Genomic DNA, 18,454 nt, shown 5'->3' on the forward strand with positions numbered 1-18,454 from the left:
ATCCCCTCTGCTTCCGCTATGTGGGGGCGCAGCAACTCGACTATTGGAGGGACTGCCGCGTAATAGCACACAGCGTTCCAATAGGCAGTCGTCTCACATTGCCAATTTCACAGACGCATCTCTAAAAGGCTGGGGTGGTACATGTTTGTCCCAGGCCGTAGGTGTTTTGCGGGCCGTTGGGGAATGGCGCCACATCAACCTCCTAGAATTAGAGATGGTGTTGCTGATGTAGCGCCACTTTGTCCACCAGGTATGGGGGCAAGATCTGCTGGTGCAGTCGGACAACAAGACCACAGTAGTGTACATCAACCGGCAAGGGGGAGTTCGGTCACCGGCACTTCACCGACTGGCAGTGATTCTGTGGCGATGGGCTCATGTCATCCTCCGGTCTCTGATGGCACAGCACATTGCCGGTCATTTGAACATCGGGGCGGACTTGATGTCTCGAGGCGGGCTTCATCCGGACGAGTGGAGCCTACATCCTCAGATTGTAGCTCAGCTCTGGGCTCAGTTTGGCAGTGGACCTCTTCGCTTTGAGAGAGAACGCAAAGTGTCCCCTCTGGTTTTCGCTGCTTTATGCCTTCTCGCCGATGGGGCTGATTTGACCATTGCTAGCCAGAGTGCGGTCAGAGGGTCTATCAGTGATACTGATAGTGACAGATTGCCTCTGGGAGAGATGTTTTGCTGATGTGATGGCCATGATGTCTGTGGAACCGTGCTTCATCCCTTCTTGGCTGAAGGCAATGTCTCAGGCGGAGGGCTCGATTTGCATGCCCCCGGTTCTGGGGCGGCCGCTGGTGACTTGGCTCTTAAACGGTGGAGATTGTCTGATAGAGGGCTCTCTCCAGCTGTGATCTCTACAATTCAGAGTGCGCACGCAGCTTCCACTGCCTCGGTTTACTCTGGCAAATCGGCTGCTTTTGCACGTTGGTGTGGAGAAAGGGATATCGCTCCCGAGTCCTGCTCGGTTGAGACGATTTGGGAATTTCCTCAACAAATGATCGATCATGGCAGGGGCGTTGCTAGACATAAGACTCTACTGGGGCACAGCCACCCACCCCCGTAAGAAAATGATGTAGGCCTACATCAAAATTAAGAGGCTAGATGTATGAAGACATTTGACCTCTTGTAAACTACAACTGTTAAAAATGTAGAGATATTAATCTTTATGAAAAAATAAAATGGCCTTCATTCATATTTCACATGTGCACAATTCAAATAAATACAATTAAGCTACATAGTAGTATAACAACTTGAATATATGTTGTCTCCTCTTGAAGGACAAATTTTTTGAGCATTAAAACTACCATCTGTACATTTTGGCAAAGTGGTAAACCACTTGACTGACTCAACTTAGATAGTTCCTCCCTCTCAACCGACAAGATGGCAAGATGGTGAAGCCTGTCTTGCCCCCAAGTGTGGAGCCGTCTCAGCACACTGAGGTTTCATGGAACTCAGTCTCATCTCTTGGGTGTGATCTCTCCTGTCTTTCATCCGTCTCTTGCTGCCTGTCTTTCCTCTCTGTTTCCCCTGACTCATCCAGTTCTCCTCCTCCTCCCCCTGCACTCTGCTCCTCCTTATCTGATGCAACATACAAAAAAATGAATATGATCACCTATAGCCTCCCCAAATCATTAAGATCTGCAAGTAGGTTAGCTAGCTAGCTTGTCAACTAGGTCTCACCTCTCTGTGTCATCTCTCTCAGGCTAATCCACCTCCATCTCTCTTCCTCTTCCTGCACTCTGCTCCACTTTGTCATTTTTATTATATATTTTTTAATATATATATATATATATATATATATATATATATATATATATACAGTAGGCCTAGGCGATATCTGGTCAACTATAACATAAGCTTTCCCTAATTCATCATTCAGACAGGTAAACCCTGGATAGCAAGTCAATGTTAACCAGCTAACGTAATCTGTGTTAGCTAACTAATGTTAGCATGTTAGCTAGCCAAGTCTCCGTCTCATTTCTTTTCCCAACTAACGTTAGCTCAATCTGTCAACGGTCTGTCTATGGCCAATGATCATGAAGTGCGTGCCTAAACTTGTATTTTGGGGTTAAACTGCATTGCTTTGACATTGTGGGTTATTGTCATCAACAGGGCTGTACTGGGTGAATATTTCATGTTGGCAGTCATGTCCAAGTCAGGCCACGAGCCAAGCCGACGTGGTGAGATGGAACACTTTCAGTTTCGTTTTGCGGGGGGGGGGGGGGGGTGCTGCGCGATTTGTTGACGGGGGGGCTGCTGCGCTATTTGTTGACGGGGGGCAGGTCATACATCGCGTGCCAGGCCAGATGGGTAAGCGGGTCAGTGACTGAAGAACTCTGACGGTTTATCTCATCACATAACAGGTGATGGGACCAAAGCTGTTTTGCGCACGGATCCGTCTTTCGGTCAGAAAATGGTCCAGGGCGCATTCAGTGCACAGGATTTGGAGCTGAGAGCCTTCTATCCTCTGCCTCATGCGAGTGAGGAAGAGGCCCGCTTACATGTATTGTGTCCTGTGCGTGCACTGACTGCGGTCCGTACTACCCCCCAGCACTTGGTTTGCCATGGCCCGGTGAGGGTGGGTTCACCACTGTCTAAACAGCATCTCTCCCAGTGGATTTGTGAGGGCATCTCCAAGTATTATGAGACTGCATGTCGTCCACTGCTAAGGGCTGTTTGAGCACACTCTACAAGGGGCCTGGCCACATTGGTTGCCCTGTTCAATGGTGTTTCTGTGGAGGACAATTCTGAGGCGGTGACTTGGTCGTTTCCGTCTCCTTTGGTCCTCTGTCTCCGTGGCCTCGTCTGTGCTAGGCACAGCTGCCAGTGTGAATCAGCATTAGACATGATGTACTATGGCGGAACTGTCTTATGAGTGACGGTCTCACCTTGGAGTGCTGGCTTGTGTCCTGGCTGGCCAGTCCTTTATTAAAGGTGCCAGCAAGTCAGGTGCCACACAGGCCCAAGTCATCTTCAGCTTTTAACTTCTGGTAGGGACTTGGATCTACAGACTGAATTAGAATTTACTAAGTATACATTTCTTACTCTAATGGGTAGTGCTAAGTGTTAGTCGTCAGTGCCGTTGTGAAGCTGCTTTGCTAGTCAATTATATTGTGAGCGTTAGTTTCTGCCTGAGATAGACTAATTTCCCTGGTGATTGCCCTGAGGGAGTGGCGTACTCTCCTGGCAGACCATAAGCAATCAGCGGCAACAGCAGCACTGCTGCCCTAGATGGCGACAGCCGGAAGGCGACAGCTCCCTCTGGCGTGCGACCGAAGGCTAGGTCGACCGAAGGCACCGGGTGACTTATTCAAGAGCGACTTTGTCAAGAAAGACTGTGTCAGTTAAGTAGTACGTCTACATTTACTTCTGTACTTGTTTTGTTATAACTATGTGTTTGCATCCTATTCCTGTTCTGTCCCCGCTCCGGGGGTCACGCAGGCATTGGGTCATCCCCAGACTCCGTACCCCTGTAACCTCATCTATCCTACTGTCTCAACTCATAGCGAGCAAGTGGTGACAAGGGGACTTTGGAATTGCCAGTCGGCGGTGCCCAAAGATGAGTTTATCTCAGGCTATGCATCCTCGCTCTCCCTCAACTTTCTTGCACTCACGGAGACAGGGATCACACCAGAGAACACTGCCACACTCGCAGCCCTGTCAGATGTGTACTCTTTCTCCCACACTTCCAGAGCTGTGAGGCGAGGTGGTGGTACTAGCCTGCTTATTTCCCCAAAATGGAAATATTCTCTCTTCTCTATTCCAGTTTTCCCCACCCTCTTTTGAATTCCATGCTCTCTGTCACATATCCAATTATATCTCAGCATTGCTGTTGTGTATCGCCCACCAGCCCCCCTTGGTAAGTAAAGTTCCTGGAGGAACACTAGTTTCACATTACACTAGTTTCACACTTCCCTGATGTTGGGTCCGCACTTATCCTTCTCTGCGACTTCAACATCCAGAGTGAGAAATTGGAACCTCTCTCTTTCCTCACCTCATTCGATCTTCACCTCTCTTCTCCTCCTAGTCACAAAGCCGACAACCAGCTGGATCTCATTTTCACTAGACACTGTTCCACCACTAACCTCTCTGTCACTCCCCTCCATCTCTCTGACCATTATTTAATGTCCTACTCCCTCTCTCTCCCCTCTTCCCCATAATTCCTCCTCCTACCCACATGGTTACTACCCATAGCCACCTCCGCTCACTCGCTCCTACTGATCTTTCCTCTGCCGTTACTTCTCTCTCCTACCCTCTTATACTGCCACTGATCTTCTCCTCTATACTTTCCTCTTCTCTGCACAATCTCTGTCCCCTCACCTCCAGGCCAGCACGCCCAACTCCACCTGCCCCATGGCTGTCGACAGTGGCGTATTTAAGCATGGGCGACATGGGCATCTCGCAGGGGGCGACAAGAAGAAGAAAGAAAAACAAACACCCCCCCCCCTACCCCCAGCGCCCACGGTGTCGGTGTAACTCCCCACCCCGCCCCCCCGGCGCCCCCTGTGTAACTTATCAGAGGTATCGTTTTGACTCGACGCTTCTGACGGTTGGGGGTGCGGGGGTGGATAGCCTGCTAGCGCCGAGTGTCATTCATTCATTACGGTCAAGTGCGCTGTGCAAATTGTGTCGATATGTCGAAAAGAAGTGAGCCCAGTTCTGGAAAAAGAGGAAAGAAGAGGAGGATAAACATTCGAATGATAGAGGTATACCGCTATGTCATCCCTTTATAAGTAAAAACATGTAATGACATGCTAGTTTCTAACGTTATTATCTTACTGTAACGTTATGTTAGCCCAGCCTACGATGCTGCTAGCCAGATAGCTAGCTAGTTAGAAAGGCAGAAGACAGTAAATACGGAAATACATTGGAGAAAAACTTCTTCTTTTTTTTTTGCCTTGGTTTTTACTGCAATTTTAACTGAACTGTCACACACAGTTTGGGTTTTGTCTTTGTGGGGGGAATAGGGGCTCATGCAGTGACTGGGTGACTGTTTTCTCAGTTATGCTTAGCTATCTATCTATCTAACGTTAGTTAGCTAGCATAAGCATTGGATATACTTCCACACAGTTTCATCCTGATAATGTGTGTAGCCTCTTGCCTTCAACATAAATGATTACAACCTCACTACAGTACGTTATATAAACTTTCATTGAGGTGACATAGGTTTTTTGAGATTGTATTGACTTGACTAGCAAATGTTACTGAGCTCGGGAATTTTCAATGCTGTAGGCTGGCTAACTTGGTTTCCCAACCTGGATTTCGGACCCCAGCGATTGCAGGCCTAACGGGGGGGGGGGGGGCAGGCCTAACGGGGGGGGGGGGTTCCGCCCAGGATGGCATATAAGCTGGAAACGCCACTGGCTGTCGGTCTCAGTGTGTACTGGGAGATGGAGCCTGTGAATAGCTGAGCGTAAATGGATGAAAGGCAGACTCCCAGAGGACCTTCCTCTTTCCATATTCTCCTCCTCCCTATCTGCTGCTGAAGCTGATTTCTTCTGCTCTAAAATCCTAACCTCTGCTTCCAATCCTAAAAAACTCTTTGAAACTTCTCTTCACTACTCCAGCCCCCACCTCCTACTCCCAACTCCTCCTTTCTCTCTGACTATTTCGCCAACTTCTTTGACAAGAAAGTTAACAATATCAGATCCTCTTTCCCCCATCCCCCAGTCAACGCTCCGTGCACCAACCTCACCTCCCCACCCCTCTCTTCCCTCTCCACTCCCCCCCTCCTCTCCACGTCCCACCTTATCCCACTTTTCTCCCCTCTCCCCCAACAAGGTCCTCAACCTTGTACCATCTAACCACCCCACTACATGCTCCCTGGACCCTGTTTCGCCTCTCCGTCAGTCTGTTGCACTCAAACTCCTTCCCTTCCTAACCCACCTCATCAACGCATCTCTTGTATCAGGATGCTTTCCCTCCGCTTTCTAGACTGCCAGAGTCACCCCCCTCCTGAAGAAACCATCTCTCGACCCCTCTGATGTCAAAAACTACAGACCGGTTTCCCTTCTATCCTTTCTATCTAAAACACTTGAACGTGCTATCTTTAACCAACTATCTTTATACCTCAACCAGAACGACCTCCTAGACCCCCACCAGTCCGGGTTCGAGGCTGACCACTCGACAGAGACTGCCCTCCTTGCAATGATGGAGTCACTCCATGCCATGAGAGTGAACTCTTTCTCTTCTGTCCTGATACTTCTTGATACGCTAGACCAACAGATCCTCCTCTCCACCCTCGACGAGAAAGGCATCACTGGCTCTGCACGCTCTCTGTTTGCATCCTACCTGACGGGGGACGCTCCTACCAGGTGACATGGAGAGAGTCGGAACCGCGTAGTTTGACTACGGGGGTTCCACAAGGGTCTGTCCAGGGTCCTCTCCTTTTTTCCCTCTACACTACATCCCTGGGCTCTGTCATTCGCTCGCATGGCTTCTCCTATCACTGCTATGCCGATGACACCCAACTGGTCCTGTCCTTTCCCCCTTCTAATACACAAGTGGACACACGCATAGCTGGGTGCTTGGCTGACATCTTGGAGTGGATGACAACACATCACTTTAAGCTCAATCTGGACAAGACTGAGCTGCTCTTCTTCCCTGGGAAGGGCTGCCCGCACCAAGACCTGGCCATCATGTATCAGTGATCAGGCATTTCTGACCATCACTGTGTCTTTTTTGATACAAACCTAATCTTTACAAAGACCAAAAGAGAAAACTTGCTCAAAAGAGATTCTTAGACTGCAAGGCTGAAGCACAGTTCGCCAATATTATTCGATAATTTGAGCCATGCAGCTATGAATGCTCTTTAAATTAAATGCTCCAAAACTTCCACAGTACCTTGTCAACTGCTTTAGATACCATTGCTCCACTAAACAATGTTCCAGTAGGCTACGGTGCAATGTTGAATCTAATCTAATCAATAGAACTTGGCGTAAACAACTATTTTTGAGTGAAAGTTGATTCCATGTCCCGTTCAGGAAGTTTAGAAGTGCTGATTCTCATCCCAGCCGCTTCACACTCGGTTGTGAACCTATCCAGAGAGTGCTGGAGGTGAAGTGTGAGCAATTACAGATGTGGGAACATAAGAATGTAACTTGACCCGCGGTATTCTAACAGGCGCTTTACGTCATTCCGCACCACCGCTCGCCTGCCCATAGGGGCGCAGTAATACCACTCATTGACCCATTGCTGGCTCGCACATTAGATGAGCCTACCGTTCTCAAACTCCTTGTTGTCTGTCTGGTTGTAATTTAATTATTACGAACAAAGCCTATCTATTTATAGTTTCTATCTCTGTAACTGTCGCCGGGTCTATATCTGTTAACTGTCGGGACAAGTAGAAGTTTAATACATTAGGCTGAGTGTTCTCATATGGAACATGGCATCAGGACGAGGAAGATGGCTAACGGAGATGACCAGAGATGTGTTTGAAATGGTTCACTCACTCCCTCCCTATTACCATGGATGTATTGAGTGCGACTCATAGTGAACTACATGGGGAATGATTTAACAGTTTTGGGACACATGGAATGTAACTGCGTAAGATATTCATGACTCAAACAAGCAGACGCGCCGATCACTGATGGCAGCAGGTTGAAATATCAGGTAGTATTCAGGTTCCATGTTTAGTTGAATGATAAATCCCATATAAATGGTTGGAATTCTAATGATGTGCAAGTGTGATTTTGTCAACTTAATGCTGTCTGCTAATAGCAGGCTGTGAAGCTGCACGATGAGACCGTGATAGCACGTTAGCTCACGACAGCAGCTTCCATAATATTAACGGTAGCTGTCGGTGGCTAAAAAGCAGATAGATAACTTTACAACGTTGATTCCTGTAGCTATTTTGATGCTATAAGTTCAACTTCTGTTTCTCGGGCAGGAACGGAGACGAACTCGCATTAGCAGCAAAGCAGCTAGAGGAATGATCGCGCGGTCTCTTTAGCCCTGAGACCATCAGGCAGGCAGCAGGAGGTCGTTGAAGGCTTTATATATTATTATGATATTATGTCTAATAATACATTCGTTGAAAGTAGGCTACACAGGCTGATCTACTATACGGAATTGGACCGAGGAGTGTTCTCATATGGAACTATGCTGCACACGCCCGCCCGCGACAAGAGCTGAATTGTAGTCAGCTTGCCCCGCTGCGCGCAGGACGCGTGCGTCCCCCGCTCCGAGCAGAACGCAGGCGGAATGTCGCTCCCCGTCTGAAACGGCCTTGACTCCTGGAATCCCAAGGTCTTTCATATTGAAATTATCTTGATGGCCTGGGAAGAGACGTGTTAAGGGAGTGCATCAGTCGTGAGCCTTGACAGTAGGCTACCAGCCTGCGCTGCGCTCAGAACAAAGTTGGATGAATGGATGGACTTTTTGGAATCCTGCAAAAATGTTTATTGCGCTCTAAAATCATGAAAGCATAAATGTAAAAATGCAGCAACAGAAGTAGGCCTAGTCTAGATGAGATGGTGGTTTAAATGAATGGCAACACATAAATTCAATGGCCGGTCATGGCAAAGCACCCGCTAACGCAGGCTACCCCCCTCCCACGATCCAGGGAAACCGGTTCCTCCAGTTTATTTGAATATAAAAGAATTTTTGGGGGGGGGGGGGTTACAATAGTCTAGTCCAGGTTCGCTGGAGGACCTGTATTTTCAGTGTTTGCTGGTAGCGGACTGCATCGATCAATGCAATGACTCTTCAGTTTTACCCTTTACATCAATAAAACATCATTTTTACAACCATGTCTCATTGATTGGGAAGGCATTTAGAGCTGCCGGTCTATTAGCCTACATTCGGACTCAGAGGATGACATAACTGTTTATTGAGAAACAATTGGCTATATAAAGAAATACCACAATGCATGTAGTCTAGATATATTAGGCTACATTATGGTTATACACTTTATGGTAGACTGCCCTCTCGCTCGCTAAGCAGGCTACATTGTGGCTGTTTTGTTCATCGCCTATAGGCTACACATTAGAAAAATGTTTTTTTTTATATAGACCTAGAAGGAATCATTTCCTATTTTAATACAATTCAAATTCTGCTTAGAGGGAATTATTTTCAACGGACATTATGACCTGAGCATAATTAATAATTATCTAAGTTAATATAGGCCTATGAGAACGCAACGCTTTTTACGATAGGCTAGGCCTATGCGTCTTGTGATTGTAGGCTACTGTAGCCTAGGCTACAACTTAAGGCTTGCCCTATTGAATTCATTTTATAGCCTACTAGGCTACTCATTATTATCGAATTATCTAGTTGATATATGAATAAAACAATAAGCCGTTTTAATGGCTATGGGCTACTAGTTGTAGCGATGCGCTCTGCTCTTACGCACGGTTGAGGCGGCAGCTCAAATACACAGCCAACTGGAGATGTCGCGTCTGGGGAGGCTCTGTGTCTCTCCACCAGTCCCCAGCGAGTCCAAGCTATTCCCAATGAATAATACTTAGGCCTATTTATAATAGCCTACATAGCGCGAAACTGTTCATATAATAGGCTGTAGCCAGCGCGAAACTGCGCATTCCCTATAGCCGTTCATTGAACAGCTGGCGGCCGGTATAAATAAATTAAAACATACACGATATTTTGTTATTTGAATGATCTTGAATATATATATTCAAGATCATTCAAATAACAACATATTGTGTAGCCTATGTTTTTTTCATTTATAATTTAACAATAGGGGGTGCAACAGAACACAATTTTAGGGAAAGTCATTGACAGGCGGACTTCAATGTTTTATTAAAATATAGTTATGTGCAAATGAAAACCCACAATCGTCCTATGGACCTTACCCCGATTTTGGAAATCAGATAAAGGCGTTCACAAGACCATTTCAATAATCGCATTATTACAATTATCGGTTGATGTCTCACTGTCAAACCTGCCGCTATGCACAAGATAGTTAATGTCCGGATATGATTGGCAATGAGTGATCTTTACTCATGGCGACTATTTCAATTTTGTATGGATCCACAAGTCGATCAAGCTTATTTTTTCTTTGTATCGTGCTGAAGCCATATAGCCTACTGCGCTCAGACTTGGCTACATTATGCCCTGTCTTCAAATTTACTTCCGGGGTTTACGAGTAGCCTAACAGTTGAATGCGTTCCAGAAACAAAACGCAAAACCCTCACGTTCACCATATCTTTACTAACAAATATATTTACAATACTGTTATTTTGCGCATTTGACCAAACAGCCTCCACGTCTTGACCCGACGTCAGTTGCCGAGATAGATAGGCTACTGTAGGCCTAGATATATTATAGGTGTTCGTAATAATTAAATTACATCGAGGTGGATAAAACATGTGTTTGAGAACAAGGTAATAATAACAATTAAACGTTATTTGTATAGCCCCTTTCATACAGATACCTTCAGCTCAAAGTGCTTTACAACAGAGCATTTAAATTAAAGAATGTGAAATTTAATGATGCTTCATTCGTAGACTATAGGAGAAAAACAGAGCCCAGCCTGCTAAATCTACTCAAAGACGCCACCTGGCGGTAGTGCATCACTAAAACGAAATAACACCCGTCTGAAATCCCACGAGATTTCCAACGGGATTTCCCTGCCAAATACCGCGACGTGAAATGCTGCAGCAAGTTACATTCTTATGTTCCCACATCTGTAGGTGAAAATCGGATAATGTATTTAGGAGTTATGAGGACTTACTGTTTTATGGCGAAATGTCGAAATTTTGGGGGGCGCCACGGCAAGGATGATTGGTGAAAACACATTTTTTTACTTTTGATCACAAAGGTCTTAAGACGAAGCTGACCGAATATGAAGTTGATCGGATGAAATCTGTAGGAGTTTTAGGAGTTAAAGTACAAGGCATGGAAAAGGTAAAACCAAGGAAATAATGGCACATTAAGGGCAAAATGGCTGACTTCCTGTTGGATGTTGGGTATAGCTCCAAGAGACATTTTAGTGTGTCTCGATGAACTTCATTACCAAATTTCGTTCGTCTACATCAAACTGAAAGGTGGGACTCGCCATTTAAAATTTTCCAGGGGGCGCTCTTGAGCCGTTTTGCCACGCCCATTTCCGTCACCCACCAAATATAAAATTTTTCTCCAGGACTGACGTATCTGCAAAGTTTCATGTATTTTCATTGATGTTTAGGCCGCCAAAAAGGCATTTGTTTGGGGAGAAGAAGAATAATCCTTACAATTTCAATAGGGCCTCGCACCGCCAGTGCTCGGTCCCTTATGACCAGCTAACATTAGCTGAATTAAGAAATTTGCTGCTTGACCTTCCAACTTTATCTGACAACGGTTGAGTGAAAATGTGTCCTCGGCACAAAGCTTGGATCCTGGGTCAAGTGTTACTTGGAGAAACACGGACCCTGGCAGTTGAGGGTTACAAAGAGAAATCACGAGAGTGCACGAGTGGACGAACTTCCTGTCTGATCCCTTTTTAAGGAGCAGAGCTGAGGTGTGTCCTGTGAGCATAGACAGGCACCCGATTGGTGACTTGGATCACCCAGTGGCCCCTGCTGCCATCGTAAAACAGAGCAGCTAAGCTATGCAAGCTGAGCTCAGGGGTCTAGAAATCATCACATATCCTTCAACCTGATATTTCCACCACATGCATAATCAACTGATTAATGATTTTAGCCAAAGATGGATACCAAACTTGACTATGGTAGACTTAGCAGCATAGAATCAGTTATTTATAACACACAGTACAGTTGCATTACAAATACAATACATCATACAATAACTTTGTTCACCAAGCTTATTCATGTGGTGTTTGGATCACATGGTGGAGATGGAGCAATTTCACTTTATTAAAGAAACAAGGCAAAGAGGTTTACTCCTTTGTCTCAGTGTGTGTGTCTGGCTTGGAATGTGGCCTGGCCTGTCGCAGGGGGAGACAGGATGTGTTAGGTCTGAGGAGTCCTTATCAGTTGTCTCCACATTCCAACCTTCCAGTGAGATGGTCTCACAATATCAGTAGAACTGTGTTGTCGTCAGTAGACAATGGTAAGTAGAACGGCGTCATGTCCTCCACCACTACAATTATTATTACCTCCGCCACAGGGGCAAAGCCCCGCCCCTGTCTGTCTGTCTGTCTGTCTGTCTGTCTGTCTGTCTGTGTGTGTGTGTGTCTGTAGGCAGACAGGATTAAACAAAAACTACTGGCCCGATATGCATGAAACTCGGTGGAGGGGTGCAGCATGGGCCAAGGAACTGACCATTACATTTTGACCATGATTAATTCATAGGTGGCTCTACAGTACCCATATTACTGTAACTTCAGTGTAGTGGGGGATTTAGGTTTCAGTTTCCTCATAGGTTTCAGGTTCTTGGCGCAATAATGAGCTTGGCCACTATGCCAAAAACTGGCTGTTCCTGGCCATGGGGGCTTGCTTCATGCGCCACTGAGCAACTTTCTTTGGATTGAATGGGCTGCCATCTTTGCATGCCTTATCCACTTCTTATAATACATCCATGATCCAGCCATGATCAGTTATGCTCGCGTCAACAGACTGGTGTCTATTTTCTTTTTCAGCTCGATCCGGAAGGTAGAACGCTAGAGCCCGGCGGATGGAAGATGATGCAGCAGCAGTGTTATTATTTAAATCAGCAATATTTAAATTTCGCCTTGCGCCTGATGAGACTACTGGCTGCAGTGTAGAGAGCGACAAACAAGCTGCTAAAGCTATTGCTGATTATGGTGTTTTGTGCGCACAATACCACTTAGTGCGTTGTTATCAACTTGTTTGCTAACAAAGGCTAGAGCTACTAGTTAGCTGTTGATAACAAGATCAGCTGTTGCAACTGGAACGCTCACCTCAGGAGTGACCGTTGCCAGTTCCCACTTGCACCTCCCGAGACAAATGGAATGCACCATAACGTTATATTTCTCATTCGTGTGGATAGTTGAAGCGATGCATTCTGTAGGCTCGCTCACCTCTGGAGTGACCATTGCCAGTTCCCACTCGCAACTCCCGAGACAAATGGAATCCACCATAATGTTATATTTCTCATTTGTGTGGATAGTTGAAGCGATGCATTCTGTAGGCTACCTCAATAGAGTCCGCTAAATTACCATGTTTAATGCTTTATGTATACTATATGTTAGTGTGATGATTTCTGTACAGCCACGATCAAACCTAGCATGGGCAAGTGAGCGTAAAGGCAATAGTGTCAAGCAACACAGTGACACCTGTTATAGACTAGTGTCTCAAGTTGCATTTAAACGATAATGTAAACTTCAAGCATTCAAAGTAAACTGCAGACACTTTCAGGTGGATGAAAATAGTGTCTGCACATTAAAATGATTGACTTCATAGAAAACTATATCTCACCTATAGACTTTAGATTTAACATGTCATTGGCTGTATAACTCCCATCTCAAATGTACATCTTGTAAACTACTGTCTGCAGACTCTGAACCAGCTCACTTCTCTCTCCACTACTGCTCTGCTTGGTTGTTAATGAATGTGAATGGGAAGTCTTCACAGAACTAGTAACGTTTTGGAAATTGGAGAGGAAAGATGTCAAGCAAAAAGAGGAAACTACAGGTGGTGCTACAGTAACCAATTCAAAAAGCCAGTAGGAGAGCACAGCACATGAGAGGTGGTGGTGGGAGGAAAGGTAGAGGAAAGGTAGGGGGGGGGGGCAGAGGGGGACGTGGAAGGGGGAGAGCAGTTGAGGGGAGGGGGGCGGAGGTCTGTGCAAGCCCCTCTAGTTGTTATTATTATTATTATTATTGTTTCCCTGTATCTCTGCTGTTATCTCCTGGTGGTAGGATAGTCATGTCTCCCTGTATCACAGAACACCGTTATGATTAAGTTTGCTGTAATCTCTCCATATCTGCCCGTCCCTAGGTGGATCCCTGAGTCAGCAAGATGGCTTCTGGCTAATGGCAAAGTGGAGGAGGCCAAGACGTACTTGGTTCAGTGTGCTAAAATGAATGGAAGATATGGTTTCACATCAACTTTAGACACTGACGTGAGTGGTTAGATAAGAAAAATAGCATGAAATCAATTTCAATGAAAATTTTATTCTTGCTAAAGACAGCACATTTTTGTATTTAATATGTGTACCGTATTCAATTGTATTTGTACTTAGACACAGAGAACTTGAACTGAACTTACGTAGCTTATGTAACCATGACTTTTTCTTCACTCACTCTTCTTTTTAAGACTCTGAGGAAAGTTACTGTTTCTGAAGTTGCCAATAAGAACCATTCCTACTTGGACCTGGTCAGGACGCCAAAGATGAGGAAAATTGCTATCTGCTCAGGAATATTCTGGTACAGATCACATCTCATCAGGAATATTCTGGTTCAGATCATCTCTGATCAGAAATATTCTGGTACAGATCAACTCAGGAATATTCTGATTAAGATCACCTTTTATCAGGAATATTCTGATACAGGTCGTGTGTGTGTGTGTTCTAGATATATTTCAGCTTCACACAACTCAAAAAGTTATTGGTTTCCAAAGGAATTCTGTAACAAATGGCAGTAGCTGCTGGAGTAGCAGATACAGTAACGGACTCTGGTGGAATATGTTTGTCGTAGGAGACCCTCAAGGGATCCAGAATAAATCCCAAATTACACACATACTGTACAGTAACTTATGTGAAGTATCTATGAACACAGGTATAGTTTAAACCAAAAAGAAATTAGAGCTCATTCAGGGTAAACTTCACAAACTGCTCCCCTTTCTCCCTCAAGGTTTGCTGTGGCATTCACTTACTATGGAATCAGCTTTAAGATCACCGGGTTCGGTCTGAATATGTACCTCACACATTTTGTCTACGGGGCCATTGAAGTTCCAGCTAAGGTGGGGACGTACTTTGCCCTGGATCGGATTGGCCGGAGAAACGGACAGGCATGGTCTCTCATTATAACAGGGACCCTGATTGGCCTCAATACTGCAATACCCACAGGTAGAGTAACAAGGATGATCATTTAAGGGGAGACACTACAGTTGAATAGGATTTTTTTTTCCCTTTAAAGATATCCTAATGAATTTTTAACAGTTTAATCTTCACATCAAGAGAAATGCAAATTAGGCAATAACTCATTAAATATGCATACATTTGTATACATTTTGGTACCTACTATCTAAACAATGGATAAAGTCAGGCTTAAAGTTTTACTTTTGTTTTGACAATATACTAAAAACTTAAATATTTACAGCTGGGTTTGTGAATACAAGCTTATTTTCAAAACATATTGAAAAAAGACTGCATACACACAATACTTTTTTGGCGTACTTTTAGAGAGGAAATGCAACCTAAAATGAAAAGACAGCAAGATATTTACAATTCCAGCCGTAAATATTTGCAGAATACATCTGAGAATCAGTATGTAAAGTTTAGTGAATGCACCTGCCCTGGAAGTTGAGATAGCAGGTACCGAGTGACGTCAGGTACTGAAAAAACGTAATTTTAAGAAAATGTCCGATAAAGATAAGCATTATCAATTCATATGCTTGTTTGACAGGTACAACAATTTTAAAAATAGCAGTTTTTAATCAAGTCTCGCCATTTCTCTGTTAATGTAGTGATAGTATACATGTTATAGTAGAAGAATATAAAAAAATCTGAAAATTGAAGTTGGGAAGAAAAAACACCATTTTGACTGTAGTGTCTCCGCTTAGTTATTGCATATGGTTGGGTTGGAAAAGATTTGAATCGCATCCATTTAGATAAGTATTTAGACTAGCATTTAAAGGTGCAGTGTGTGATTTTTGGTGGCATCTTGTGGTGAATACAATTACATGATGCAACCCTCTGTGGAAGGACCCGCTCCCTATGTAGATATAAGGGCCTCATTCAAAGGTAACGAAAACACAACCATTCTTATTCGGGATTATACACTATGTAAAACATACATATGAATGTTATATTCCATTTTGGCCAAGTCTGTTCCACTAGATGCCACTACATTCTACACAGTGCACCTTTAAAGGTTGCCTATTATGCTCTTTTTCAACAAGATAATATACTGTAATTCTCTGGGGTCCCCAGAACATGTTACAACAATGTTAAGTCAAAGCTTGCTAGCTGGGGATCCAACTCCAATCGTTCATGAAGTATTTTGCATGTCTCCAATTTAACAACATTCTATGCCAAGCAGTTTCTAAGCATATACTAGCACAATAATGGGGGCATCCAGCTGCCCTTTGATGTTTCCTGTTTGTTTTCTAGACTACGGTCTTGTTCGCACCTCTGTAGCCGTTGTGGGGAAGGGATTTTCCGAGGCAGCGTTCACCACCGCCTTCCTCTACACAGCGGAGCTCTACCCCACTGTCATCAGGTAACAGACCCTTTAAACCCATCACACTATAATCAGGTAACAGACTCTTTAAACCCATCACACCCTCATCAGGTAACAGACCCTTTAAACCTGTCACACCATCAGGTAACAGACCCTTTAAATGCGTAACACTGTCATCAGGGCTCAGTATTTCAAAACATTCAATCTGGATCAGAATGATCAGGATAGGATTAAATCTCAAAATTGGGTATTTCAAACCAGGATTATGTAATCCTGATCCTCCTATATTGGGATATGGATTTGCTAATCCAAGGCCTTAACATTTTAGAAGAGGCTGAAAGATAACTGCATTGCAATTTCAGATGTGTGACATTCTTGTACTTGCACCTACCTATTTTAAGTTTTTTGAGTTAATTGAAAATATTTTATTGGTTGATTATTTAATTTAGAATGGATATTGTTTTGGCATGGTCTGTGTTAGGCTACTTTAATATTTAATAAAATAATGATTAAATATGTGCCATGTATCCTACAGTACGTCTCTATATCCACCTTGAATCCATGCTTGATCCACCCTTCCAGTGGGATCAGGATAATCCTGCTTTTAGCATCAAAACTATCCTAATCTCCACTTTAGAATTTTGAAATACCCAAGAACAACATTTGATCAGGATTCTGGGTAGGATTGGATTACCAAATCCATATTCCAATGTAGCAGGATCAGGATGACATATCCTGGATTGAAATACACAATTTTGAGATTTAATCCTATCCTGATCATCCTGATCCAGTTGAATGTTTTGAAATACTGGGCCATGGCATCTGGATCAGAATGATCCTATCTGGAAATTCTTTGAAAAACCATGACAAAACCTACAGTACAAGATCAATTTGCATAGCAAAAAAAGGGATTACAAAATCTGTATGATTCTGATACGGATTAAATGTTTTAAATGAAATACTGGGCCCAGGTAACTGACCCTTTACACCCGTCACACCCAAGGATATGCTTTTTTTTAAACAGTCACAGTAAAAAATAATAACAATGTCGCACACTCAAATTGTCTCCTCTGCTTTGACTAAAAAAGGGCCAAGCCTATCTTTTAGGAAATACCCTGACAAAGGCTCTCAAATTTGCTCTGAAATGTTGGTCTATTAAGTCACAGCAGAGGAAAACATTTGAGTGTGACTTCCTTCTTCTTGTGTTTTACTGTTGATGTTCTGTTAGTCTGTACCTCTGATAATGTAGGGTGCGCTCCACTTTGTATATACAGTATATAATGAAACAGTCACACAAGTGGAAGGACTACATTTCATGGAATCGGTCTGATTTCATGATGAAAATATAAACGATTAGAAAGAGGGTCAAACATTCCCCACAGCTGTGTATTAAAGGGATTTTTATTGTAGTCTAACATGCACTTTGTGCCCCCTCATGAAGACAGTGTGGACTAGGCTACGCATCTTTCTTGGGGCGTCTGGGGGGCTCACTGGCGCCCATGGTCATGTTGCTGGAGGACGTCTGGCTGCTCCTGCCGCCCCTCCTTTTCGCCCTCACGGCCGTCATCAGCGGCTTCGTGGTCTTCATGCTTCCCGAGACCCTCAACACGCGGCTGCCAGAAAATGTCTTGGACGTGGAGGAGGGAAGGTACTGTACTGTTTATTACATGGGTTAGGGTCAGTTACATTATAGTTTACTGTTACATGCATTGCTGTTTATGCTGGTACATTGCTGTAGCTTTAGTTGAGTCCTGTGACTCTCTAGGATTCGTTAATTAACATCTTCCATTGTTCCTGTTCATGTCTTTCTCTCCTAGACACAAGTGCCCTACCACACACACGGTGGAGCTGAACGAAATTGACTCCAGATCTCTGACATCAGCCCAAAACAACAAATAAAAAGGATGCTATTGTTATGAAATGCCATGGAGAAAGCTTTTCTGAAATGTGATGTACAAGGTATTGACATTAGGCTCATGAGACCACCCTGATTTCGCGAGCTCTCATTCTGTTTCTCTTCAAATCAGTCTGGATACTCTCCATAGAGATCAGTTTGTGCCAGATCAGAAATCGATCTCGCCAATCAGTGTTGGTTCTGAGGAATTTGAAATACAAACAGCTATGCTGGGCGGGTTTAGTTGTGATGACAGCAAGGAGCGGTTTAAGTTAACGATGGTCCATCTTATC

At 44.3% G+C, this 18,454-nt stretch overlaps 1 protein-coding gene across 1 annotated transcript in view; it reads left to right on the forward strand.

The window, feature by feature from the left end:
• Nucleotides 1-18,166, forward strand: part of slc22a7a (solute carrier family 22 member 7a) — a gene marked incomplete at its 3' end in the record, with an annotated part of 68,453 nt that extends 50,287 nt beyond the window's left edge. Inside the window, exons 5-10 of the mRNA XM_084460350.1 lie at nucleotides 13,863-13,986; nucleotides 14,181-14,290; nucleotides 14,717-14,931; nucleotides 16,198-16,306; nucleotides 17,709-17,915; nucleotides 18,085-18,166. Of these exons, the coding sequence (XP_084316476.1) occupies nucleotides 13,863-13,986; nucleotides 14,181-14,290; nucleotides 14,717-14,931; nucleotides 16,198-16,306; nucleotides 17,709-17,915; nucleotides 18,085-18,166 (847 nt within the window). The remainder of the gene's footprint in view (nucleotides 1-13,862; nucleotides 13,987-14,180; nucleotides 14,291-14,716; nucleotides 14,932-16,197; nucleotides 16,307-17,708; nucleotides 17,916-18,084) is intronic.
• Between the last annotated feature and the right edge of the window lie 288 nt (nucleotides 18,167-18,454).

This window comes from Borostomias antarcticus, assembly GCF_949987555.1.
Source record: "Borostomias antarcticus genome assembly, chromosome: 31".
Taxonomy (NCBI): domain Eukaryota; kingdom Metazoa; phylum Chordata; class Actinopteri; order Stomiiformes; family Stomiidae; genus Borostomias; species Borostomias antarcticus.